The following is a 24,638-nucleotide window of genomic DNA, read 5'->3' on the forward strand; positions in this document are numbered from 1 at the left end:
GATAAGCATAAACAATAAATGACTTTACTGGTCTATGAACAGCTGTTTTCCTACAAATGGAAATTGGGATTTAGCTAGAAACAGATTAAAAAATGCTGAGATATAAATGAACACAATTTCTAACATCTATAATATCACACCCCTACCCCCAGTCTTCCTACATAAAAGTGGTTCTTTCAAGAAACAGTGCCTAGAATTTTTCCTCTCCCAACAAATAAGCTGGCATCAGATTTTTACATTAAATACATGATTTTACTTTATTTTGTCCTGTTAAAAGGAAACATATTTAACTTTTGGAGCTGTTTTGAGGAATGAGTTATACCCCTATACTGGCCTGAAGGTGAAAGTATAACAAGCAATCATGACCCCTCCAAACTGAATGTGGAATTTCTAATGTATGCAATTTGAAAATGAAAATAACTATGTACTGAAATAATACCATGTGTTAACTCATAGACTTCACTGAGCACTAGGGCATGTATTATTCTATTTCTGAAGTTAGAACTGCTGCTTTTAGGGATTTTTGGGGTGGTGTTGTTGCCCAATCATAGGTAACACGGCTATAAAACAGTAATTCAAATTTTTTTAAAATTCATATTAGCATATTTTGTTCAGCTCTAGTCTCTCTTAAGGACTTTGGTTAGAGCCACTAACCTGAATAAAAAAACCCCCTCTTTCTTGTCTTGTCTATAATTTTAGTTTAGTCAACATAAGAATATAATGCCTGAATTCCTTCTTTTCTCTGTGACTGTCTCCTTAGAGGCATTTGGGCTCCTTGACTAACAGATATTAAAGACTTAGATTTTGCTACCATTTAAATTTGGAACGCACTACATCAGTGGTTTGTGATATTTCTAATATGGCAAAGAATTATTAGCAAAAACATTGTTAAGCCTGTGGTATGAGAAATTATTGTTAAAATGGATGACTCTAAAGAAGGAGGGGATTTCAGGTACTTCATACTAAATTCAGGTTTAGAAAATTAATCAGACTCTACAAACTGTTTGTGCTAGTAATGGGACCCACAAAGCACTGGGTATTAGCAATGATTCATGGTTTTTAGAAGTAACTTAATTGCAAAGAGAATGTTGCTCAACAGCGATTCTTGGGAAAAAGTAAAATACTGACTTTTTTCCTAATGTTAATTAAAATATCACTCCTTTTAGAAAAGAAACCAAAAGTATTAGCCAAATTAGCCACCAAAACATTAGTATGGTAATTATTACTGGGATATGAAGTGTTTCAGAGCTGAATGTGTAGCATTCAGTGGTAATTTACTTTACTGTGTGAAACAAACGTCTGTTCTTATTTTCTTCTCAGGTAAATTAAGTTCTCATGAAAAAATCTAGCTCGAAGATTAATTGGCATTAACTTTTTTGGCAATCTGAATAAAGAGATAAGCAGTGAGCATGGTGTGAAACTGAACCTGTTTTTCACCATCTGGCTTGGACAGCAGTACAGGTGAGAGCTCATAGGGCTTCTGAGCCTTTTTGAAAAGACAGAAGCTGTCAAACAACCCGTGAGACAGTTTTGTCAGTATATATGACTTCTAGCCCCAGCTTGGTACTGCAAACAGTTTTTCACCATGTTATTGACAGATGTATGCACCAAAATTCTGCTGTGTCTGCAGGAAATAATTCCCATGGGAAAGATTCCCAGTATGTTCAACTGGAACCACAGAAGATACTTGCCTTTCTCTCCTGATGCTCCTCAATCATACTTTCGGCTTCATTTGCGCTTTTAGGCAGCCCCCCTGCTTCCATTAAAGCTCTGGTGTTTTGGGCCCAGTCCAGTATCTCCTTCATCTCCAAGTTAAACTTCTGCAGCTGATACGAGGCTGCCAGCTTCTCCTTCCTGCCGCACAAGGTGCAGTTCAGCATTATCTGACACAGAATTGTCTAGTTGCCTCTCCCTCCCCATTTGCAGAGGAAAGTATCTTAACAGAAGCCAAATGAAATAAATTCAAGCTTTCCCCTACAGTTCCTAAGAATCCTCATGTTAACCAAAACCACAGGAGACGCACACTGCCTTGGAGACAACATGCTTACTAACTTTTCTACATCAGTTCATTAGTACAAGAGAGGTAAAAAAGCCTTCATGGCTGTTGCTTACAGCGATTACAGATCAGGATTAAGCCTTTCTTGTTTTGGTAAGATTTGAGAAAAAAATCTTCTAGAACCATCCAAAAATAAGTCTTTCGCAAAGGCTTTATGATAGATTTAATTTGATAGTCTGAAGGTATTTTAGTAACATTATTTAATGGGATAAACCACAAAAACATTGTATTTGTTTTCCCAAAGTCACATCAGTGGAACTTTTTGTGCATCGAGTTGCACTTTTTCCAATGCAGGTGTCTAGCTGCCTCTATAAACTTAGTACAAAATCCTTAAAAACCTTTAAAAGACCTCTGGCAAGTAGGGTCTAGACCCCAGGGAGCAGCTTTGCTCCTGCTGAGAGATATTCAAACCACTCTAAGTCTTCACCTTTGTTTGGCCTGCGCCTGGAGTCGTAGCCAGTTGTTTTTCATCTCCTGTTGCTTCATAGTCAGTTTGTCATTTATGGATGGATTCCTTGTGGAAAGGCGGAAAGATTCCCGTTCCAATGGCTGGAAAGAGATTTATAGTGGGGTTTATATTCATTCCTGAGTTTGCCTTTCAGGAAAAATAGTTCATTTTAAGACCCTGGCTCTCAAATACATGTAATTAAATTACGATAACAAAATATACAAAGGGACATGTAATATGGAAAAAATAATACACATGCATTTGTGAGCAAACATCTGTTTGAGGAAAGATCTGTGTGCATGGCTTTGCATGCACAAATGTTAATTTACAATTAAGAAAACAGCTTTGCAGAATATGGACAAACATAGGAAAATGAAGTGCTGATTCTAACTTCTGTGAGCAGTGTGGCGAACAGTAATGAACACTCATGAACCCAGGTTCAAAGTTGAAAACTTTCTTGCAAAATTCCATCAAGTTGATGAAAATTAGGAATTTTAATTATGCAGAAAGGAATATATGCCAGGCTGGTTTTAATCCTTATAAAAAGTACAGTTACTATACTAAGAACCCAGCCCTAAACCTCGCCCATCTCCCCCATACAACCTTGCTTATGCCTTCTAGTAATCACCCACGTTTCCTTTGAGAACTAGCTAACAAAGTAGCAGTGTTGAAGGTACCACACATATTGTCACTATTTGTATACTATTGTGAAGAAAAAGTTTTTCATATTTTGTACATGAAAGGGCTTAACACTGGCCAACAGTGAAAAAATGTGAGAGGCTGTCATAGGATTTATACTACTGTGATTCGACAGAATGTATTTCTTTTTACTAAAAATACACAAGTATAAAGGAGCTCAGACCCATATTTAATGCTCAAGTTTAGTCCTAAATGATGCAAAAAAAAGCTGGAGTGGATCAGGCAGGCTATTATAACCTAAAATTTCTGTTTGATGTCTGCGTCAGGAACCTACTGCAGCGCGGGGCTTGCATTTAAGTTCTGAACAGAAATAAAGTTTTGATTTTGGCTCAACTCAGTACAGGAACTGGAGGAAAAATGGAGTCCACACTTTCCAAAGTCTACAGGACAGTCTGGTCTGGCTTGTAGGTGAGGGCCAGAGAATCAGATAACATTAAAAAGGGACTTTTCTTCTTAGATTTGGTGCATCAGGAAGAATAATATTTGATAAGATAATGCAGGATTAAGTAGCATGGTATTGTCATGAGAAGAAATTTATGCTGCTCTTGCACTGCTGAAAATTCCTGCCAATCAATCTGAAGAGTAACAATGATTTTTGCACCATATTTTCAAGAAGAAAAAGTGAAATTTTTTCGGTATCCTCTGTACTTCCCTACTTCTTACCTCCATTTTGGACTTAATAACACTGATTTCTCTCTCCATTTCTTCATGTCTTCGAATCAGGTTTTCCACACTTTCCACATCTTTTCCATAATCCAGTGCTTGTATCAAGACACTCTGGAGAAGGCAGTAGAATGAGCAAATGGTGAAGATGACACCAAACAGAAGGATCTGTATCTTAATTATTTCCAAGAGTCTCCTCGTTCACCTCTTTGCATTGCCATTTGAATGTTCTTATTGTCTTTTTAAATGTCAGTAGAGCACAGTGCCTGCTCCCCTTACAGAGATGAAACAAGAATCCACATCTCTTTGAACAGTCATAATCCTGCTCAAGGTGCCTCTGGCCATTCACACGTAAAACAAAGACAGGCGTGCCTCCCTGCATTTCTCAATCTTTCTTTTCATTTTTGTTTTTCATATCCCAAACCAGAAAAATATTTCCCAATAAATTGTGGCACAGAAATTGTCAGTTGTGTGTTATTAAAATATAAAAAATAAATTTGACCCTCAGGATCCTAAGAAATTTAATCCCATAAAATGAAGAAATATATTTTAAAAGTTATAAAAATTTCAAGCCAACAGTCTTGTAACCTTAAGTAGTACCACTTGCCATCAATGTAATTACTTACATTGATGAAATAATTAGTTTTTATATAGCTTTTTATTCCATTAATATCAAAATTATAATTCAGGATAGGCATTTTTACCTCAATTTTCTGAATGAATAAGATTGCTAGAACATTTTTCCTTTTGAATTAATCAAAATCAGAAAACTCACCTTCTCCATAATTCTTTCTGTGATGTCATCTATTTCTCTGATTAAGGCATGAATCTCTAGGGCTCCCTCTAACTTCTTCCTGTATGCATTCAGGTTACCATGAAAACTGTTCCACCTTTAATTGGAAATAATATTTTAGAGATGTATTTCAGAGGTAAGGATTTCTGCAACTGAGTTTCATGACGCTCATATTTAAACAAAAACACAGGTTTTCTGAACTACCTCATGTATTGATTCCTAATTCCCCATAACAGGAGGTTCGTCACAGGGATAAAGCATTAGCCTGAGAAGACTATCTGGTTGTATTTATTCCATGTTTTCAGGATGGCATGGGGGTTAAAAGCTAAAAAGTACTTATGCAGTTTCCTTAAACTCTCGATAACCTCACATCAATACCTTCATGTTTTTGTTTGTTAGATAGTGGGCTGTGGAGCAGCAAAAGCCCTAGGCAATTCACCAGGACAGCTGGGCAAATAGATGGAAGTGTCTAAGCTTCATGAATCTTGTGTGCCAAGTGATGTGAAACAGAGTATTTGCCTCCAAGGCAAGAAACATTACTTTGGCACTTCTGGATTAAAAATCCTTCTAAGCTACCTGCTCTGGGAGTCTTGAAAGACAACTGCGGTGTCTGATATTTGGTAGTCATGATATTAAAGTAGTAAACAAATGTTCCAGTTCCTCCATTTATCTCAGCTGAAGACACCTAATTTTCCAGCCTTCCTTTTGCTTTACACAGAACGTTTGAAAGCATACTCACTTCTCATTGAGCTGCTTTCGGTGCTCATAGATTGTCCTTGTTTCTTCCTTGTTCTGTCTCTCCAGCTTCATGGCCAGGGCGTTGATAGCCCTGATGTGAGCATCGTCCACTGTCGACTCCTGTAAAGTGAGAAAGGGAACAGAGGTACATGTTCAAATTGCTTGTGACTGAGTATTCCACTGAGATGTGAAAAATAACAGAAGTAGCAACAAGAAAGGGTTTTACCTCACTAACATTTTAGACACATGGAGTCTGCTCTACTACAACTGCTGGTGTTACCATGTCCCTGATGAGAAGACAGTAAAAGCAAGAAGGAACATTAATAGCTCTAGATGCAACAATGATCTTGGTCTAGGTAAGAGCCCTCAGACCCTCAGACGCTCATTTCTAAGCCAGATATTCCAGCAGGGGTTCATTTGGAGAAGAAACACAGGTGCAGGTGCTGGTTACACAGGTGGCTGCTGTGGAACAGCTGATGTGTGGCAGATTGTTCCTCTGACAGACAGGTAGTGATTTGTGGCTCCTGGGCTCCTGGGCATACTTGCTGTTTTATCTTGATGAGCTTCTGTCCAGGAGTGCCCTCTGTACTGTAGACAACAGGCTCAAAATCCACACAGCCTTGAGAATCCCAGACAACCTATGCCACTGTGTTTGCTTCTAAGGCAACATCAGTGCATTTTAAAACATGTCCTAAGTCTTCAAGGTGACTTGCTTCCCATGCACATACCATGGAATGGATAATATTTACACACTGCCCATATAATCTGGACTACAGTGGAATAATTTTTCTTTTGGAGCACTATGGATGGCCAACACTGAACACTGCTCCAAGATTCAAAAACATTCTTTATTTTTCTGGGACAAATAAATCACAAGTTTAGCAGGGAGACAATCACTGGTGTAAAGAAGCACAGCTGCAAGATGCCAGTGCACTGCTAATGTAAGTATTCACTCCACTGTGTATTTTGTTCATGCTGCATCCATACCAATATGTGTGCTTCCATATATGCTTTCCTACTATACACAGCCATAAAATAAACAAGAGGAACCAGAAGACAGCCAGATATTCTTCAGAAACCCTGCAGTCTCCTCGCCTGGGAAAAAATAGCAGCACAATGAATAGAAAGTCTGGCAGCCATCAATGCAGGATGATTGCTCCCTACCCTGATCTCAGATTTTTCTGGTGGGAAAACCCAGACTGGATGGATGCACACACTGTGCCGGAAGCTGCCTCCTCCTGTTTGTATCACCCTAGGAAGCACTGCATAACTGAGCATCAGCTATCAGGGCATAACTGCATAACTGTCCCAGCTTTTCATCTGCAGGAGTCATGTTCCGAGTGTTACAGGAGTGGTGGCTACAAGCTGATAGTGTCTGAGGCCAAGAGTTTCCTGTGGCATGTAAGATCTACCTTAATTTAAGAAAAACTTTCCTATTGAGAGGCTTATGCTGACTGGAGCACTGGGTTGTTTCTGCCCTATTAATCATCCTTCTTTTGGCTGGTACAAGCTGTAGAAGAGCCCTTGCTCAATCCCTTAGCTCACAGTCAGCTGGTGAGCACAATGAATGCCTCTTCAATTTACTAATTCCCTGATGCTGTAGCCAAGTAACTTGGCTGTCTATCCAAATCCAGTGTGAATGCACGGTCACGAAATCCTGCTGGGCTCTGGAACAGGGAGCTCAGGGTTTTCTCCCTGGTGTCAGGCATATCTACACTGCTACTTTGCACAGAAGAGGATTGTCTCCTTCTGCTATTAGGCAACAAAAGTAGAAGGAGCTGCCCTAACAAGAATCAACAATGAGATAACAGGCAAACAAAGGATAAAGAGACTCCATTAGAGTAAACATCACTCACAGATTCCTCTTTCCAGATCTTTCTCACAATTTCCTGACTAGCAAATCAGCACAGTAATCTTTCCTGTGTGACACACAGACCTCTTACTCCTCATCTGCAGCAGTTCACACAAACAGAAGGAACAAGAGGCTGCTGCAAATGCATCCCCCTCAATATACAACCTCACAGTCTTAAGGTGGGAACTGAACCCATGACGAGGAGGTCCCTGTTCCCCAGGTTTGGTGCCTAAGTTAGCACATCTCACTGGGGGCAGAAGAGGCAGCTGGCATGACTCAGCACCATGAATGAGGGTCAGAGATCACAGCATTGAAAGGTGAAGTGTGCAGCTGTCTTGTCACGTGCCTGTTGTCCGAAGTGTAAACCATTTCCCTATTTTACTAAATGTCTGGTTATTCATGTTATGATTCATGAGTAACCACGTGTGCTGTATAAACAAAGGCCCCCCAGATTTATGTGCTTAATTTGGATGAAGAAGTATGAGAATGAGACTGTTCCTCAGGAGGAGAGAAATGGAGAAATGAAGGATAGAAATGGAGAAAACTGTTTTTTAGGATTGTTCATGGGAGGTCTAGGTCAGTCCTCAGATTCAAACAAGCATGGCTAAAGCAGCCATTTTTAAACCACTTTTGGGTGGAAATCACTGGGACTTTGCAGACCACATGAATCAAAAAAAATTTGCACAAATTCAGGCTCACACAGCAAGTTTTCCAGCCATTTAATGCAGTCTGAAATGTTAGGTTGTGTCATGAGGGCCTGACAGCTCTGCCTAGGCATCTTCAAAGCAGAAGGCATAAGTGAAAATTCTGTCTTTTTAAATGACTTTTGAGGTAATGGTGCTTCCTATCACTTTGATCTTACACCTCCTCAGAGTACTGGAACTGTATTTGCTAACTGAACTGAAAATTAACTGCTGCTTGCAGCCACACAAGGCACGGGCATGGAAAACACCTCTTACCCCTGATGCTGCTCCACGGAACTCATTCAGCTTTTTCTTGAGCTGCAGGCAGTGTTCGTAGTCATTTCCCACATCACCTACATTAATCATGACCTCCTGGGGAAATAAGCAGGAAACAGACAAATATTTAGGTGAAGAGTACAAGAACACAGCAACTCACAGTGCTTATCCTGATGCAGTAAGTTCTATGATGTGTATATAAATCACCGACCTACAGCTTCTGAAATAGTCTCTTCTGATCTTTAAATATTTATGAGACTTGGTCCTAACTCTCTTTTTGATTTACTGCTGGCTATGGAAGCAACCTCTGAATAAAAGTGATTCTTCCTTCACTCCTACAAAGAGAAACTTTCAGATTTGATATACAATGAGAGTGAAAGCCAGTTGCCAAATTCATCAAGTCTCTTCCATTCTAATCTGCTTTCATTTCTCTGTTTCAGTAGAGACACATGAGATGGCCACAAATAATCACAAACTGCTCATGTGCATAGTTCACATGAGAAGCTGGGCTAATACTGCCCAACTGACTCTGGCATGGAGAGACTCCACAGAATTTGTTGAATCATTCCTTTCATATTATTTGTAGAACATGTCGTGATTCTTCCAGGCAAAAATCACTAAGCAAATGTCCTGGAAGATGACACATTTTTCAGAATGTCTTTGCTGAATAGCAAGTCTTTAGTGTGCTGCTTGGGTTAAATACTAAAATCCACTTGCCTTTTCCCTGATCCAGGCTTCCACCTGGTCCACCTTCTGGAGAAATTCTAGGAAGTCCCGACTGTCCTCCAGCATCTTTCCACGAGCAGCCACGGCTCTCTTCAACTTCTCCCAGTGCTCCTGAAGCACGCGGACTTGGCGACGGATCTCTCCTGATTTTGGGTGGCCTTTTGATACCAGGGCTTCTCCTTTCTTCACATGCAGAGGAAGAAATTAGAAATTAAAGTTACCACTAATTTTTAATGGGATTACCATGTTGCATGACCTTCCTAGGAGGACTCTTTCACCTTCCTAACCTGGACTGAACAATAGATTACTGACATAAATTCTTATCACCCAAATGATAAAGCCAGCTGGAAAGCTTTATATCTGGAGGGAATTTAGAATCATAGAACACTGGGATTTTAATATTTCCCTGTCAAGATAGGTATTCATGGAATGGGAACACCAAGTATTACACATGACTGTGCCCTTTAGCTATATGATTCACCAAGTTCCAACAAGAATGTTCACAAATTGGGCATGAAATCCTATTTGCCTTTTGTGGGAGTAATCACATCAGGCAAGGAATAAGTCAGTGTGTATTTTCCTATTTAGGCTATAAGGAAAGATGGAAGCTGCCTGGATGGAGCTTGTAAATTAACAGTGTTACATTTCCATGGCAAAGCAACTGTGTTCTTGTCACACAAGTAGGAAAATTGATGCAAAAGTGATGACGAAGCTACTCTTCCTTTACATTTCATCAATCTGTCCTTCTTTAGATGAGCAGTAATAACCTCTAAAAACACTAACAGAGTGAGAGGGTTACCTTATTAACAGCTGTGATGATTTCTTCATTTGCTAGAATCTCTGCCTCAAAGACCTGATGTTTCTGCAGCAGCTTCATCTTGTCCTGCAGATTGCTGGGGTCTTGTATGGAAGGATCCTCCAGCTTCTGCATGCGCTCACTGATCCAATCTTCTGCCTGCAGCAGTGAGAGACACCCAAGTCAGCATAACAACTACCTGGGAGCCTGGGGCCCCCTCCCAGGATATGTCACTATTCTGTGCAAGTGTCTGTGCCTGGGCTGGATAGATTGAGTGGGAGGTGGCAGCTGAGGCAGCTCTTCAGTTTCTGAACTTATTCTACTTTGTTAAAAGCAGGTAGAAGAGAAACTAATTTTTATCTGACCACTGGAGTAATGAAAAGTTCCTTGAATTCCTCAGATTTTTTCACAAGGCATAAACAGATTATACAAACTTCTAGATTATATACAGAGAATCCTTGAGGCTTAACTCTGTACACATTTAAAATGAGATTATGACCACTGAGTCTGAGGGTTTAGGGCGCTGAGTTTCGTCTGATATCTCTGCCACTGACCTACCTGCAAACTGGGTAAGGATTCTTTAGAGCTCGGTGCCTCACCTATAAAACAGCACTTAACATTTCCTCATATCAGTGGCGTTGTGAGGTGTAAATGGAAAATGCAAATCAAATATAGATTTACTGAGGGGGCCCAAGCACTAGTCAGATTATTTGAAAGGAAATGCACCTGTATTTGCTTTTATACTTCGTAGAATTCAAAATGTCAGGAATATCAGATTCAGAAAAGCAGGTGATTTATGAGCACTAACAAAGCAAAAGTTATGTGTTTCTCTTAGGAAATTATTTTTTAGGGGATTTAAAATTATGCAGAATAAAATGAAGAATAGGATAGCAAGTTTTCCACAATTTTCCTTAAGTTCTGCTGAACTTTAACCCTTAGCACTGAAGGAAATATTTTCTATCCATCAGAACACTGGGAACTGAACCCTTGACATAATGTTGTAACTGATCCTGTTGTCCTCAGAGCACTGAAGTAATGTAATGTTTTGACAACACAAGAGCTGCAAATTGAAGGGCAGCTTTATTAGTTTCAAAATATCTTGGCTGTCCTTGTGGAACTGTGCACTACATGCACACCAGACTTGTCAGCTGGAGGATTTTCTCTGTTAATTAATGATTTGAAATGTTGTTTCAGCTGCTGAGATTCTATAAACAATAACAGAAATAGCTTTCACTAGCAGCATGCTCTCCAGAAACTGTTTCCCTCCAAAGCACAGTTAGAGACTCAAACTTGCCCAGGACTACACATTGCTATCTGCTGCTTTCATTTCCAACACCCTCCTTGATGGCCTTCTCCTGTTCCCAGCCACACATTAGTGCTTCAATGTCACTTACATGACTCTTCATTTGAATGGGAGGCTCATCCATCCAGTCAGAATGAGAAACAAACCAATCCCCAGGATAAAGCCACTTTAAGGTCATTTTCTCTCCTACTTTTTAATTAGAAGCAGTGGCTTTAATGACAGACTGAACATCTGCACTCTTAGTGGCTTGGTTTATTTTAAGTCTTGTCTAAGATGGCTCTAGAGAGTGAGGGATCCTTATGCTGGCCTCGTGCCCACATTCAGATGTGAAGCAAAGCTGATCTGTTTTCCCAAGATCTTTCTATGGAAAGATTTAATGGTTGTCTGGACAGGCATTTTCACTTCATTGAAGACAACAGTAAGACTAGTGTTATGCTCAGTATAGGCACAAGACCAGGCTTATTTCTGTGGGAATCATAAAAAATATAGGCACTACCAATTTAGAAACTTACATTTTCAAACTATGAGTTACTGTAACCTCGTGAGCACAAACTGTTTGTAAATTAAACTGATTTTTAATGACAGAAGTATGTAAAGCATATAAAGGGATGTGCCTGCTCCAGACATCTAGAGATAACAACTAATTCTCTCTCACACTCCCCTAAGATAAAGATGTAAATGGTTTTTTATTCTTATGTACAGGGTGAAAGGGAAAGGAAGTTCTACTACTATGATGAGCAAGTTTCAGAGTCAGTGTTAAAACTTAGAGCCAGCTTTAGAAGTCAAAACTTTTAACTTTATAATATTCTCTCTGCAATAGTTTAAATACACATATTTTTAAGTAGCAACTTGCACATTTGCCTTCCACATTAACACTGAGCTACAGACTTCTTGGCAATAGGGTAATCTGTCAGACTTCTGTGAGTCAGACAAAAGCACCATATTTCTACTCTAGAAGGGTGAGTCTTATTTTGTAAACTGTGTGTGATCTCCTGAGTTAATCATTGTGGGTCATTGTACTGATGTGTGTAGTTCTCCATGCTTCTAGAGAGTAACTAGGAGAATTTTAATGATGACAGGGATCACTAATTTCTGCTGACACAAAAATTTCTGTTATATCAATAGAAATTACTTAACATGCTTGCAGGATAGAGAGTTTTCAGGGGAGTGGAACCTGAGCTATGGGTCTTGTTCTATGAATAAGTAAGAATAAGCAATGACCTAATTGATTTCACAACTGAACTCAAAACTCATCTCTGAATCTAACATTCCTGTGGGAACCATTCTCACACATGAACTTGTACACACCTAGAATATAATTAAAATCAAATTAAACATTCCATCCTATGCAACAAAGAGAAAGAAAGATATTACTGTAAGATTTTTGGGTTTTAATTCCTTGGTGACATTCGCATTCTACAGCAGCAGGCAATGACTCCAGATTGGTGAGGTAAATGAGCACATGACCTGAGAGCAAAAACTCCCCAAAGAACTCTTGGCTGAATTTGTGTGGAGAAAGTGGATGAGAATAGGGAAATGTTCCTCACTGTGCAGGGCTAAATCTTCTGCTCTGTGATTCAAGAATGAAGGGGGACACCAGCCCAAGCACTGATTTGACAATTACAGAGAGATGGAAAGAAATGCATAAGTATTCCTACCTAATGGGTTGAATGTATTTCTAGAAGGACATTGACAATTTCTCGACCAAGAGGATTTTAGCAGTCCTGTGAATTTTCTGTCAGAGATACATTTCTCTTTTGAAATTATAAGCCCTGTGCAATGCACCATCCAGTCCATCCACTCCCCTCTGCTAGTCCAAAAGGTGGACAGGCCATTACTGGTGCATTTTCATTACTTTTCTGTCATGTGATAGTAAAAGTATAAACAAATAATACAAATTAATGTTTGGGTGTATAAATAATTTCTGATGAAGAAAAGAAAAAGAAAAAGAGAAAAAGAAAAAGAGAAAAAAAAGAAAAAGAAGAGGGTATTTAAATGTCTGACTATTTGGGAGTGGTGAGGAGTCCCAAATATTAAAAATAAAAGGAAAATAGAAATATTTGGCCATCAGCAGCAGTTGCACTACAGGCGTTCATTCTCCTTTGGCGACAATCATAATTTGACCTGTGTCAGGGTATGTGTCTTTTTCATGGGCTGGGAGGTGACCAACACCTGCAGATTTTTCTTAAACCATTGAGGACATTCCATGGGACCCAGCAGCAGAAGGGGCGGATACCACACCAGCAAGAGTGTTTGAAAAAGTGCCCCTGGGTCTGTGTGCTCTTGTTTATGCCAGCACAGTTCTCGCATGTGGTGCTGCCCTTTGAAAGCCTGACCTAGTTTGTCTTTCCAACAGTAGTGACAGAGCAGAGCTACTCAGTTACAGGACTAAGGCCAGAACAGAGACCAGCATGTTCTGCAGAGGCCAGGCCACAGGGCTCAAGAGCTATGCTAAGCCACAGCAGTGTTTTGAAGGCCTTCAGTGAACATCCACTAATAAAGTTTGGTGCCCAGGCCATAATGCTTTCCACTTTGTATTCGCCCTGATTTGAAATATATTTTCTTTACCACCAAAGGAAAAATACGTAGTAGCTTGCAGTTTTCCTTTCAACTGTTTTATTTTGGTAGAGCTTTTGATGAGTAAAGTGTCTGTAATGGGCACAATGCCACAACAATAGTACAGTAACAGGAATGGCACTGGAGCATCCTTTTGCATGAGTGTGGCAGGAGTTGCCATACCAGGGTAGATCATACATCCACCTAATAATGTCTGGCAAGAGTGAGCACTTCATCCAATAGAGGTAGGCAGTTCCTCTGCTTTACATCCCCATCCCAGTCTAAAACCCTCTTACCTCTTCCAGGTTTTGGTAGAAAAGTGCCAGAAGAAGGGCAGTCTGCAGCTTCTCTCTCCTGCTCTGGGACAGATCCTTGATCTGACGCTTCCGCTCATAAATGACATTCAGTTTGCGCTGAATCTTTTGCCCTTCCAGTCCATCAGCCTTTTCCAACCTTCTTGCCTGTTCTTGAAGAGATATCATCTAAGGAGGCAACAGATCTGAAATTACTTTTATGCTTCCAAGTGATGTCAAAGAAACAAAATCAAGTTCCTTTCCATAGACAAAAGATTCTCCTTTTTTCTGTAATGAACTAAGAGCAGCAGGGACAAGTTAACCAGCATTCCCCCTCACCCTGTACTATGTTACACCTATGACATTACTATCATTGGACTTTATGGTGCATCCTGGCTACATAAATGAATCAAAGTTGTAGCTCCAGGAATCCCTATGCCACTGATTGCCCAGTGCAAGGAGTCATGGAGCAAGCATGACATCCACAAGTGCTCAGATTTTATTACTTTCTGGAAACCGTGTTGGAAAGTAGCTCTCAAAATGAGCAATCAGTCTGGCAGAGAGCTGGCAAGTGTTCTGGGACTTGATTCCTTCTGGGGAACCCAGGCACAGTCCCAGGTTCAAGTTTAGCCCTAGCCTGGGTGAGCTAGAGCTGTGGCCACCAGCCAGGCAGATTCCTTTACATGCAGGTAGGCAATTCAGTCTCTATTCCAAAGGTGCAGAGAGGCTGCCCATTTGGTACAGCCATTGTATACCAAATGCATATTTAAGTACTTTAACAAATTTTAATGTCAAAATACCTACTTCATTTTGTAAAATGCCTACTCTATTTTACTTGCTTTAAAAGTCACTATTTTTTAAATTAATAAAGCAGAAATTTATGATAGCCATAACACAATATGGCCTGCTTTAAATATTTCTTCTTGTAAGTCCCCCAGTTCTGCTTGCTGAGTGGTTTTCCTATCTCTTGCAAGACAATACAGACAGGACTTGGGCATGGAGTGTTTTGACTGTTGTTCTCCAATGCTCTGCATCTTATTTCCCTAAGTTTCCCCATTTTATCTTTGGTTCAAGCATATCAGGCATATCAGGCATTTCATGCCAGTCACCAAGTCAATGTGTTACCATATTAAAAAGAAAAAAGTATATATATAATTTTATCTCATAGAATTATAGCTGGCAGAATATTAGTTGTTGATGTTTTTACCTTCTCATCCTGTGATGCCAGAAGCTTCTCAAAAGCCTCATGTTTCCTTATCAGTTGCTCTACTTCATCTACAGACCTCCCGAGGTCACTGCTTTTCAAATAAACCTATTAAAAATATATATTATTTTTCTCAGTGAATCAATTATCCCATAATCTTGATTCATAAAGAGGATAAGAGGTATTGACTCTGCTGCTGAGAGTGCACTTGAGAGGGAAAAAAAGGAACAGGAGGCAACTGAAAATGGAAATTAATTAGTAAAAGTCCATGGTCTTGTGCAAGAAAGATAAGCATTAACAGGTCTAGCTAAGGAAAGTGACCTGACAGTCCTTATCACAATCATTAAGTCACAAGGCAGTGAATTCCAGAGGTCTAAACTATCCTTGTAATCCCAAGCAAGATCACTGTCATGTCTGACAGATGTCCATATGATTCCTTCCTAGAAGAGTTCCCATAGCAGATACTTTGCAGCCTGCCTGAGCAACTTATTCCAGTGCTTTATTACCTCAGCCATTAGCAGGATTTTCTAAATAGCCATGCATTTTCAGGCTAGATATCAGTACACCTTGTTATATACTGCCCTCTTCATCACACTCAGGAGATCATTCCTTTTATGTTTGCTTCAGCCTTGAACATGTTTGTAGATTTTTGCATACTGGGATTTCTGTCTTCTCTAGGTTAAAATGACAGTGATCTGATCAATCACTCCACAACAGCTGTGCCTTTTTGATTCCAATTATTGCTCCCCTCTGGGTTTTCTCCATTTCCACTTATTTTGAGACTTGATGTAACAAGTGTCAATAAGCAATAAGGCTGCCAGAGTGAAGGTTGTGAAGACAGCAGAATGCCTTCTAAGCTGCAATCTTAAGCATGTGCCTGTATGTAATGCTTGTCTTTTATACAATACCACGAACTCAAGTTCACCTTGCAGTCTACTATGAGCTTCCAGAAACTTTTCAGAAGAACTGCTGTCAGACCAGCTTGTCCCTATCCTGTATTTATGCAGCTGATTGTTCCTGAAAAAATGTCATTGCTTGCACCTGTACCAAGTGCATTACATCTGTTATTTTCCAGGCCATCATTCCAGCTTCTCTGCACTAATTTTATTTACTGTCTGTTCTGCCAATCTCTGATGCAGAAACATTTTAGTCTAAAATAACAAATGCAGTTTTAAGGAATCTGACCTCTGCACCTTTTAACACTGTGCAAGTGTGCACGTTTTCTAACTAATTCACACACGTCTCAAAGGCATTGCAGTGTTCCCTTACTCTGTTCTGGTGTTAAGGAAAATGACTGCCCAATTACTTGTCCCATAGATTCTGTTATACTCAGTTTTACCAAAGGCAAAAGAATATAGTCATCTATTAACAAGAAAAAACTATGCTTTTCTGCAGGTTGGCAGGAATTTATTCTTTTTCATTGGAAGTAATTGCCCACAGGCTGTTTTCTTGTTCAGCAATGAGACAACAGAAGGATAAAATCCCCAGTTACAGGCTCTGATGGGTCATGAGCAAAGAAGACCCATGGATAAGGTTCACACTGAAGAGACTGTGGCTGGACAGAGTTTGGGAAATCACATTGCTGTGAGGGATTGTATTTATCAGCAGTGTGTAATGTGTAGTCCATTTTGTGAGCTCATGGAACCACAAGTATTTGGACAAGGATGAGAAATTCCAATCAGTAACTTTGCCTGGGTAAAGTGCAATTAACAGAGATGGAAGAAGAATTTGAGATCAATGATATAGTGTGAAAGAATTAAGAGGCAGGAAAGAAACAGAACAGAATCAGTGAAACAGCTCAACTGCTAAATGTTTTGGGAAAGGGCTAGTGAAGGACATGGATAAATCTTTGCCTTTAAGCCCTAGATGTGCACAGGAAAAAAAACATCTGGAGAGATCACTCTTGCTTTGAAAAACAACACAGTCCTGTAGCAGTCTTACAGAGTGTTTTCTATAAGAGGGAAAAGATATTCTTTGGCAACTACTTCAGAAAACCAGTCATGATATTAATTTCTGCACAGAAGTATTGGACAACTGTTTCATCCCATAGGGCATCTTCTGCAGGAGAGGCTTCCCAAGTGTAAGCCCATGTGCAGGGTAATCCACACCTACTTGTCAGGATCTGACTGCACTAACAGGTCCTGGATGGACCCCTGCTCCCATGTGGGAATCTCTCTGAGGCTCAGCCCTGGACATCAGTGCCTCCTGAGCTGCATTGAGCTGCACTGATCCTGCCCTGATTGCCTTGGACAGACCCTCATTTCAGTCACTACCTTGCTTTGATGATTTGATCTTCAGCTGCTTGATGGACTTTTTTACTGCTGCCACCTCTCAACCCTCCTTGGTGGCTGTGGATAAAAGGACTGACAGCCAGACTTGATCTGATGTTCTGGCCCATTTTCGGGGTGTGAATATTTTGCATATACAGAAAAATGCACAGATAAATATCATGCCCAGGCCAGATTTTCAAACTTCTCTATGCTAATCCATTCCCATCACAATCATCACCGTCAAGAAGAGAGAAAAGCCACTGTACAAAAGGCCTAAGTTTATAGTAAGTCCGGCCCATAAATTGCCAGAATGTCTAAAGAAATAGATTAATGCCTCTGCTATGCCTCTGTGTTATCCACAACCCCCACCAGAAGGCAGATACTCTGTCATTCAAACTTTAATCCTTTGATCTATCCTACTCATCAAGTCTATGCAATTATGAGAGATATATTTTTTGGAGTGTTATTGGATTTAGTTTCTCTTTTGAAGAAAAATGTGTGGGCTCCAGGTCTGCCTACTGTAATGCTTTTTTAAAACACTTATCATTACCATCTATATTTACACTGCTGCTGTTAACACAGAAATAAAAGGTTAGCTGAATCTAGCCCACTGCTCTTTGGGGTAGACATGCTGCATCTCTTTTAAACACAGCTTTAAAAATACTGTAGCTTCTTGATATATTTTGTGCTTTATCTACCATTTCTGGTCAAAAAGGAATTACCTCCAGGACTTTTATTTAGTAACTGTTAGCAGTGAAACTGATACCTGAAGAAAGGGTCAGCTATTTGTTTTCCTGCTCATATATCTCTGATGGAAGAAAAAGGCAAGGGACATCTGCTGGTAAAGAGGTTATTTTCCTTAGAGAAAGAGAACAGAGACATCTGAGAGCAGGGGCATGGGGTGGTGACTCATAAGCAGCTGCCACTGGAGAGCTCAGTGCCTTGCTCCTGCTGAAATCCACTAAGCACAAATGACACTGGGCATTCAAAGATCAATTCCTTCGGAGGTTACAGCAGTGGGAAAAAGTCCTCCTGGCTATTGAAAGCTTGGGACCAAGTCCTCCAAGTAGAAGTCAGTGCAAATGCTCTTGGCAACCAAAGATTCGACACTGAGTAGGAAAACTGGAGCTCAGAAAGCAAATTGCTGCAAAAGGGAAGTGGCTGCATACATTGCAGGTGAGGCAATGGCAATGTGCTCAGAGGAGAGCAGCCCCTGTAGCACCAACAGTGCTGCTGCCTGGAGAGCTGCTGAGGTAAAAATTTTCCATTTGTCTTTTACACAGAAATCTTTTGACAGCCACTGCTGTCAGAACCACAACATTTTTTTCATGTAAGCATGTGTTATACCAGTCTGAAAGCGGAATAAAAATTGGCTCCCATGCCACAGTGCTGGCCTGTCACCAGTTACATCACTTTTTTGGCATATTTTTAGACAGGCCTCCTGACTCCTGCTTTGAATGAGACACATTGATTTCAAGTACAGAATCCTGCATAGCTCTCCTCAGGCAACAGACCAGGGTCTCCCACAGCATACAGCAGATATAAGCTTTCTCTCAAGATTGTTTCTATTAGGAATCATGGCCCATCACTGGAAATTTAATATTCAGCTACAAAAAGCACAAAAGACTTGGCGGCTCACTATAAAAGAGATTCGTTTTTAAATGAAGACTTCCAAAGATGCTTGAAACCACAAAATGGTTTTTGAGATTTCTGAGATTTTCTGGAATAAATTTTCAAGTTATTAGCAGTTTAAAGCATGGAAACAGAGGTTTTAACCCTACTGAACTGGAATTTTCCCCTATTTCTGAGATAATTGCATAGTTTTTGCCAGAAAGACCTCTTTCATACAAGCTAATGCAGAATTAAAAGCAAAGTCCAATTAAAAAAATCATTTAAAATAAACCAATACTATATACACAGGTATGTGACAGCATCTGCCAATTCAAGCTTTTGGAGAAATACTGAATGAAACATTTTAGTCATTATCATAACTATGTTTCCTGGATGCCACAACCTCGCATTTATACTCACTGGAAAATGACACAGCCCCGAAAGAAATTTGTATTCCAAGAAGAGAAGTTTTTATTTCTCTAGAATAAAATATATTTTAGGTGTTTGTGCAAATCCACTTCCTTCTTCCGCTTTTACTCTTCACAGTATAACAAGCTCCACAGATTTTGCCCCTCAGTGCCTGCCATGGACTTGCTGCTGAGATTGCTGGAACTCCACAAAAAATTTTTCTGCTCTAACCATGTACTAAAAGCCTGAATTATTCCCAGTTTTAAAAAATTAAAGCATGTAATCAAGTCCAAACTATCTGGCAAGACAGAGAAGAATAAGGTTTGATTTTACTTAATTCTGATAAAAGTAAATACTAAAAAGAATTAACGAAAATAATCAGAAATTTGCTTTAGCAAAGTAAATGTTCTCGATACCATGACTATATAAGGTTCACAAAAAAGTTTTACTATGCTTCATTTCAGTAAAAGTTATAAGAAGGTATCATACTACAAACACAAGAGGAATAAAACACACTGAAGTTGTTTATGAAAAGAAAACATACGATTTTTTCTATCATACTGACATGTATTATTAGCATCTGTCCTCACCATCTATATGCAAAATTCTAATGTTGAATATATTTACAATTTCCTTCCCTCTCCCCACCGCATGCTTCTCCTTGGCGTAAGAATACAGTTATCCCATATTGGAAATGTATATGGAAAAAACACAGAGATAAAACTGGTGTTTTCCCAGTAACTGCTATGGTTCCTTCCTCACACCTATTTCCTCCTTCTTCAAAATTCACACTCTTGATCCCTACCCTGTAAGTATTAAGTGTTAGACAAGAATCCTACATCCATACAACATCATAATTTAAATATTTACTTTTGAAACATTTGTCTGAAAGCAGACTAAATTCCTCTGAAACTCCCCATAGTTTCACTGCTAGAAACTTTGCTGGGATATCCAAATTTGATGTGCTGTGGACATTAAATTCCCTTTGTTTCCCTCAGGAAAGGGTGGTACCTCTCCTTTTCTAAGAGGGGAAAAAAGTGATGTCTTCCTACACACTTAAATACTTCGGCTTTTGAAAACAAGCCTTGCTTCTAAAGTTACAAAACCAGGAATTAATCATTTAGAAATATAACATAATTCGACAAGTAGGAAAATGAAAACAGTGAAACAGAAAAGAACTAAGAAAAACTACACTGAGGATTTTTTCCAGGTCCCAGACTGACTACAGAATCACAGAATTGACTAGGTTGGAAAAGACCTTTGAGATCATCAAGTCCAACCTAGCAGAGGAGAAAAGCAGTTTTTGGCTCTGAAGTCTTGAATCTTCAAAGTGCTGGGCACTATGGCCAATCATGCAAACTCCACAAGCACTTGCAGGCTGTGTTAATAACAGCATTCTAATGGTTAAAATGAAACTCTTGTTAAGTGCTTGATCAGAGCAGAGCCCTTATTTTCACTCAGGATGGATCAAGCTGTAGCTGCAGCCTTGGACACAGCAGAACACAAGTAGTTTTCTCATTGTCTCCTAGTCATCTCTAGGGAGTTGGAACATGGCAAGATGCACACAAAAAGAAATCCACATGACTTGATTAAACACAACGTAGATCTTCTGTTTGCAAGTGTTCCTAGAATGGAATGCAAATCTTCACCACTCTCCTCCCAGATCCAAAGGATGCAATGTTGACGGCGATAGATGGACACCCTGGACCCTCTGCACCTCTGTGAGCTGAAGCTGTGGTGTGAGCTGGTATGTTTGTCACAAGGTTGTCAGGGCAAACACTTTTCACAGTGCATGCTTCCTGGGAAGGTCTCAAACCAGATCTTGTCCAATGGCTAGAAAGCAATCCTGAGCAGCAAACTGGGTTCACTGATAGAGAGAGGCCAGCTCCAATCTCCACAGGGTGAAAGGGTGGACCAGCTCTATCTGAATCACGTGTTTTGATAAAGACTGTTGAATTTGGGCTTCTTCTAAATTCTCTTACCACCTGGATAGGCATAGCAGTCCAAGGTGTGGCAAGTATCAGGGTGATTTTGGAAACCTTGTGGTGAGCAGGTGTTAGACCATCACATGGAGTCTTCCTAAACTCTGGCCTAGATGAGGGATAATTCTGAAAGACAATCAGCTCTGGACTTAAATCCTTGCTCACAACCTCATTCCCACTGATTGAACTTTCTCTTCCAGTGAGTACAGCTGGGGACAGCCATATATCTCTGGATAAAGTCTGCTGGGGAAGGCCAGGATACTTCGAGGAAGTCACATGAAATCTTGTGATTTGAAGGGCTGGAGACCCACCTGAAGGGAAACCTTGTTTTGGTTTCTGGGATCGTGTTGGAAGAGCAGAGGGAGTTTCAGGCACCTTGTCTAATTGTGGCATGAGCAGACTTGAATGAGCGTGACTGCTTCCATGGGAACCTGCTCGAAAAGGCTTTATCGTCAAGCTGCACGTTGAAATGTAAAGCTTCATTGAAGTGTGGAGGTCTGACATTTGGACACTGCATTGGCTAGAGCCTTGTCGGGATGGCAGTGAATCACAGGGGTCCAGGGATGCATGCAGATTTTTGCTGTGGAGCATAGAAGCAGCTGGAATAGCAGAAAGATCAACGTCTAGGCGTGATGTCCAGCTTGATGGAGCGTTGCAGGGAAGAACATCTGAGGGCAAAGATAGAGCAAGCTTCAAGGGATCACTTTTTCTGCGAGAAATACGACGAACACTTTTTTCTCTTTTTGAATATTGCTTGTAAGATGCAGATGTTGACTGAGTGCCAGACCTCTCATATCCATGGCCCCAAGGATCCTTGCAAGCACTGGAACATGTGGATGTTTCATCAGGACTGACACAGTGAATAGTGCTCCCAAAACCTTTCCTCTGCTCTGTGTGTGCCAGGATGACATCTAGCCTTGAGCAGTAAGATTTACTGCTGGGTGGTGAGATGGCATTTCCAGGAGCAAGCTCTGCAATCGATTGACCAGTGGGAGGATGCCAAGCTGGTGCTGGCATCTTTTGGAAAGGCCTGTCCCGCACAGCAGATTCAAAAGGAGGAGGTGGGCTCACTCTACAGGAAGAAAGCAGCACTTCTGCAGTGGAGACATAGGTTGCAGATGAAGGTTTGCAGCGATGGTCCCTGTATGACATTCTGAAGCTTAGTCCTAAGTGATGCAAAATTCAAAGCCTCAGAAGCTTGCCTTTCCCCCTGTGCTTAAAACCAAGTCCTAATCCTTTTTCCTTTGGCACTGGAAATTTCCATTCTTCCTCTGAAGCAAAGGAATGAGAGATGAATAAACATTCTTCAGGGAAAAAAAAAAAGAACTAAAAAAATCCGCATTCAAAATAAAAAGTCTCAGCTCTTCTAAAACTGCTACCACCTCTTGTCATGTCTGCAAAGCGATATGAGCGTGGGATGGGCTGAAAGATAAATTACAGAGCATACGGCTCTGCTCCCGGAGTGTTCTGACAGTGAGACTGCAGACAGAGTAGGAGGGAGCCAAAAGCGTCTGCCAGAGACAGCCTGCGAACTCGCTGTTATTTCGTCTGTGAAAAAAAGAAAAGCAGCTAACCTGAGCAATGGATCTGCTGCTGCGAAAAGATCAGAACAGAGCAGAGAGTACTGGACACAGTTTCTGCTCGAAGCAAAAATGATTTTTTTCCTTCTTTCCCTTTTTCAGCTGTTAATTGTCTGCACTCTGAATGACGAAATCTCAGTTTGCAGGTCTTAGAAGAGATTCCTACAGAAGTTCCATTTGATGGCACAACTGAATTAATAAAAAAAATATAAAAGATAGATGTTTGCCTAATTTTCTTCACATCTGCTCTATTTTCTTTAGCACAGAACAATGGTAGACAATATTCTGCAAAAATCCTTTGAAGGCTTAAGTAACTTGGATGTAATATAAAATGCTGGCTTGAAGTCAAACCTGTCACAGTGGCACAGACAGCGAATGAAAGAGCAATTCTCAGTAGTAGCTCTTAGTTTAAAATATTCCTCTGTTACCTTCTTCCTTCCCCTGTTTCTTGCTTCTGGTCTGTGGCATATGAAGTACTGGCAAAATAGGATTGAAAAATTATGACATTCTTTCTTACACAGACATTTTGCAGACATAAGAAGTGAAATGCACGTAACTGAGCCTTGACCCAAACACAAAAGTGAGAAGAAACTCAAAGGGTGGAAACATTGGTTCTATTTGTTTGTCTGACAGGAATGCTTTTTGAATGTGTGTTTCCTTTCGTCCTTCTTGAAAGCAGCAAATGACGAAATTGGGAAAATGGTTTGAGTGTCTTCACTTGATGCCTTGGCTGAGTTTTTTGGAAAACGTTTCAAAGAACTGCTTTCCTATCATCCTGCTTGTCTGCGTCACTGTGCAGCCACATTTAACTCCATATAGAGGTAACAGAGTTCAATCCAAAAGGAGCAGATTTTTCTTCCAAGAGCTCAACTGCACAGAAGTGAAACACAAGAAGTGACTAAGGAACCTCACTCCACTATCAAATTGTTTATACTGATCTACACAGCAGATAGTGGCAGCTGCAGAAGACAGCTTGACTGTAAAGTGTGTGAAGGGCTGTTGGAAGGGGCAGCCGAGTATCCACACTTTACTGGATAGTAAAAGTTCCACCTTCTGAATGCTCAGTGTCGGTGAGGAAAACTGAGGACCAGACTCCTTGGAAGTTCATAGAGAGGATACTATGGGAAAAATGATTCTGATGACAGAACTGCGCTTCACGGTCCTGGAGGTCACAATCTTCATTCTCAGGCTTTGCTTTGGCTAAAGAAACTTGTGGTTTCTGATCTCACCAGGAGAATTTACCTAGCCTCTGAAGAACACCCAACCCTTTTTGTGGCAGTCTACGTCACAGCCTGTGGCAATAGCAAATTCATCTGTACAAAGAAGTAATATGAAGTGCCATTTACCTGTAGAGAATGTGCTGGGCCATACCAGAAGTGTCAGGTGCATTACCGCTTCATGTATGAGTAATACAGACTTTTGCAACCAGGACTCACAACTGAGGGGCAAAATAATCACCTACCCACAGCAGCTTCCTACACATTTACCTGTGCATTACATAGAGCAAACAGATGCTGTAGTGAGAGTGCTTCTGTGTGTTGGCTGATACCAATTAAATGAAAAGAGAAAAAATACAGTGGCCTAACTTCTGTAGAGTTTAAATTTTCCCTGGTAAGCTCCTATGCAGGAGCTTAACAATGATATACCACTGCTTGGTAGGGAATTGAGATAGATATAATGCAAATCATGTCATTTGCCATA

At 40.3% G+C, this 24,638-nt stretch overlaps 1 protein-coding gene across 1 annotated transcript in view; it reads right to left on the bottom strand.

The window, feature by feature from the left end:
• The window catches only part of SPTBN5 (spectrin beta, non-erythrocytic 5), a 91,211-nt gene that overhangs the window by 25,039 nt on the left and 41,534 nt on the right, over positions 1–24,638 (bottom strand). The window contains exons 34-43 of the mRNA XM_042047031.1: positions 15,090–15,194; positions 13,886–14,071; positions 9,734–9,889; positions 8,926–9,117; positions 8,209–8,304; positions 5,399–5,517; positions 4,642–4,756; positions 3,867–3,980; positions 2,484–2,605; positions 1,692–1,854 (exon numbers count right to left, since the gene is read on the bottom strand). Of these exons, the coding sequence (XP_041902965.1) occupies positions 1,692–1,854; positions 2,484–2,605; positions 3,867–3,980; positions 4,642–4,756; positions 5,399–5,517; positions 8,209–8,304; positions 8,926–9,117; positions 9,734–9,889; positions 13,886–14,071; positions 15,090–15,194 (1,368 nt within the window). The remainder of the gene's footprint in view (positions 1–1,691; positions 1,855–2,483; positions 2,606–3,866; positions 3,981–4,641; positions 4,757–5,398; positions 5,518–8,208; positions 8,305–8,925; positions 9,118–9,733; positions 9,890–13,885; positions 14,072–15,089; positions 15,195–24,638) is intronic.

Source organism: Corvus kubaryi, unplaced genomic scaffold (assembly GCF_017639235.1).
Source record: "Corvus kubaryi isolate FWS band 111438036 unplaced genomic scaffold, C.kubaryi_AGA036_p1.0 66, whole genome shotgun sequence".
NCBI lineage: Eukaryota > Metazoa > Chordata > Aves > Passeriformes > Corvidae > Corvus > Corvus kubaryi.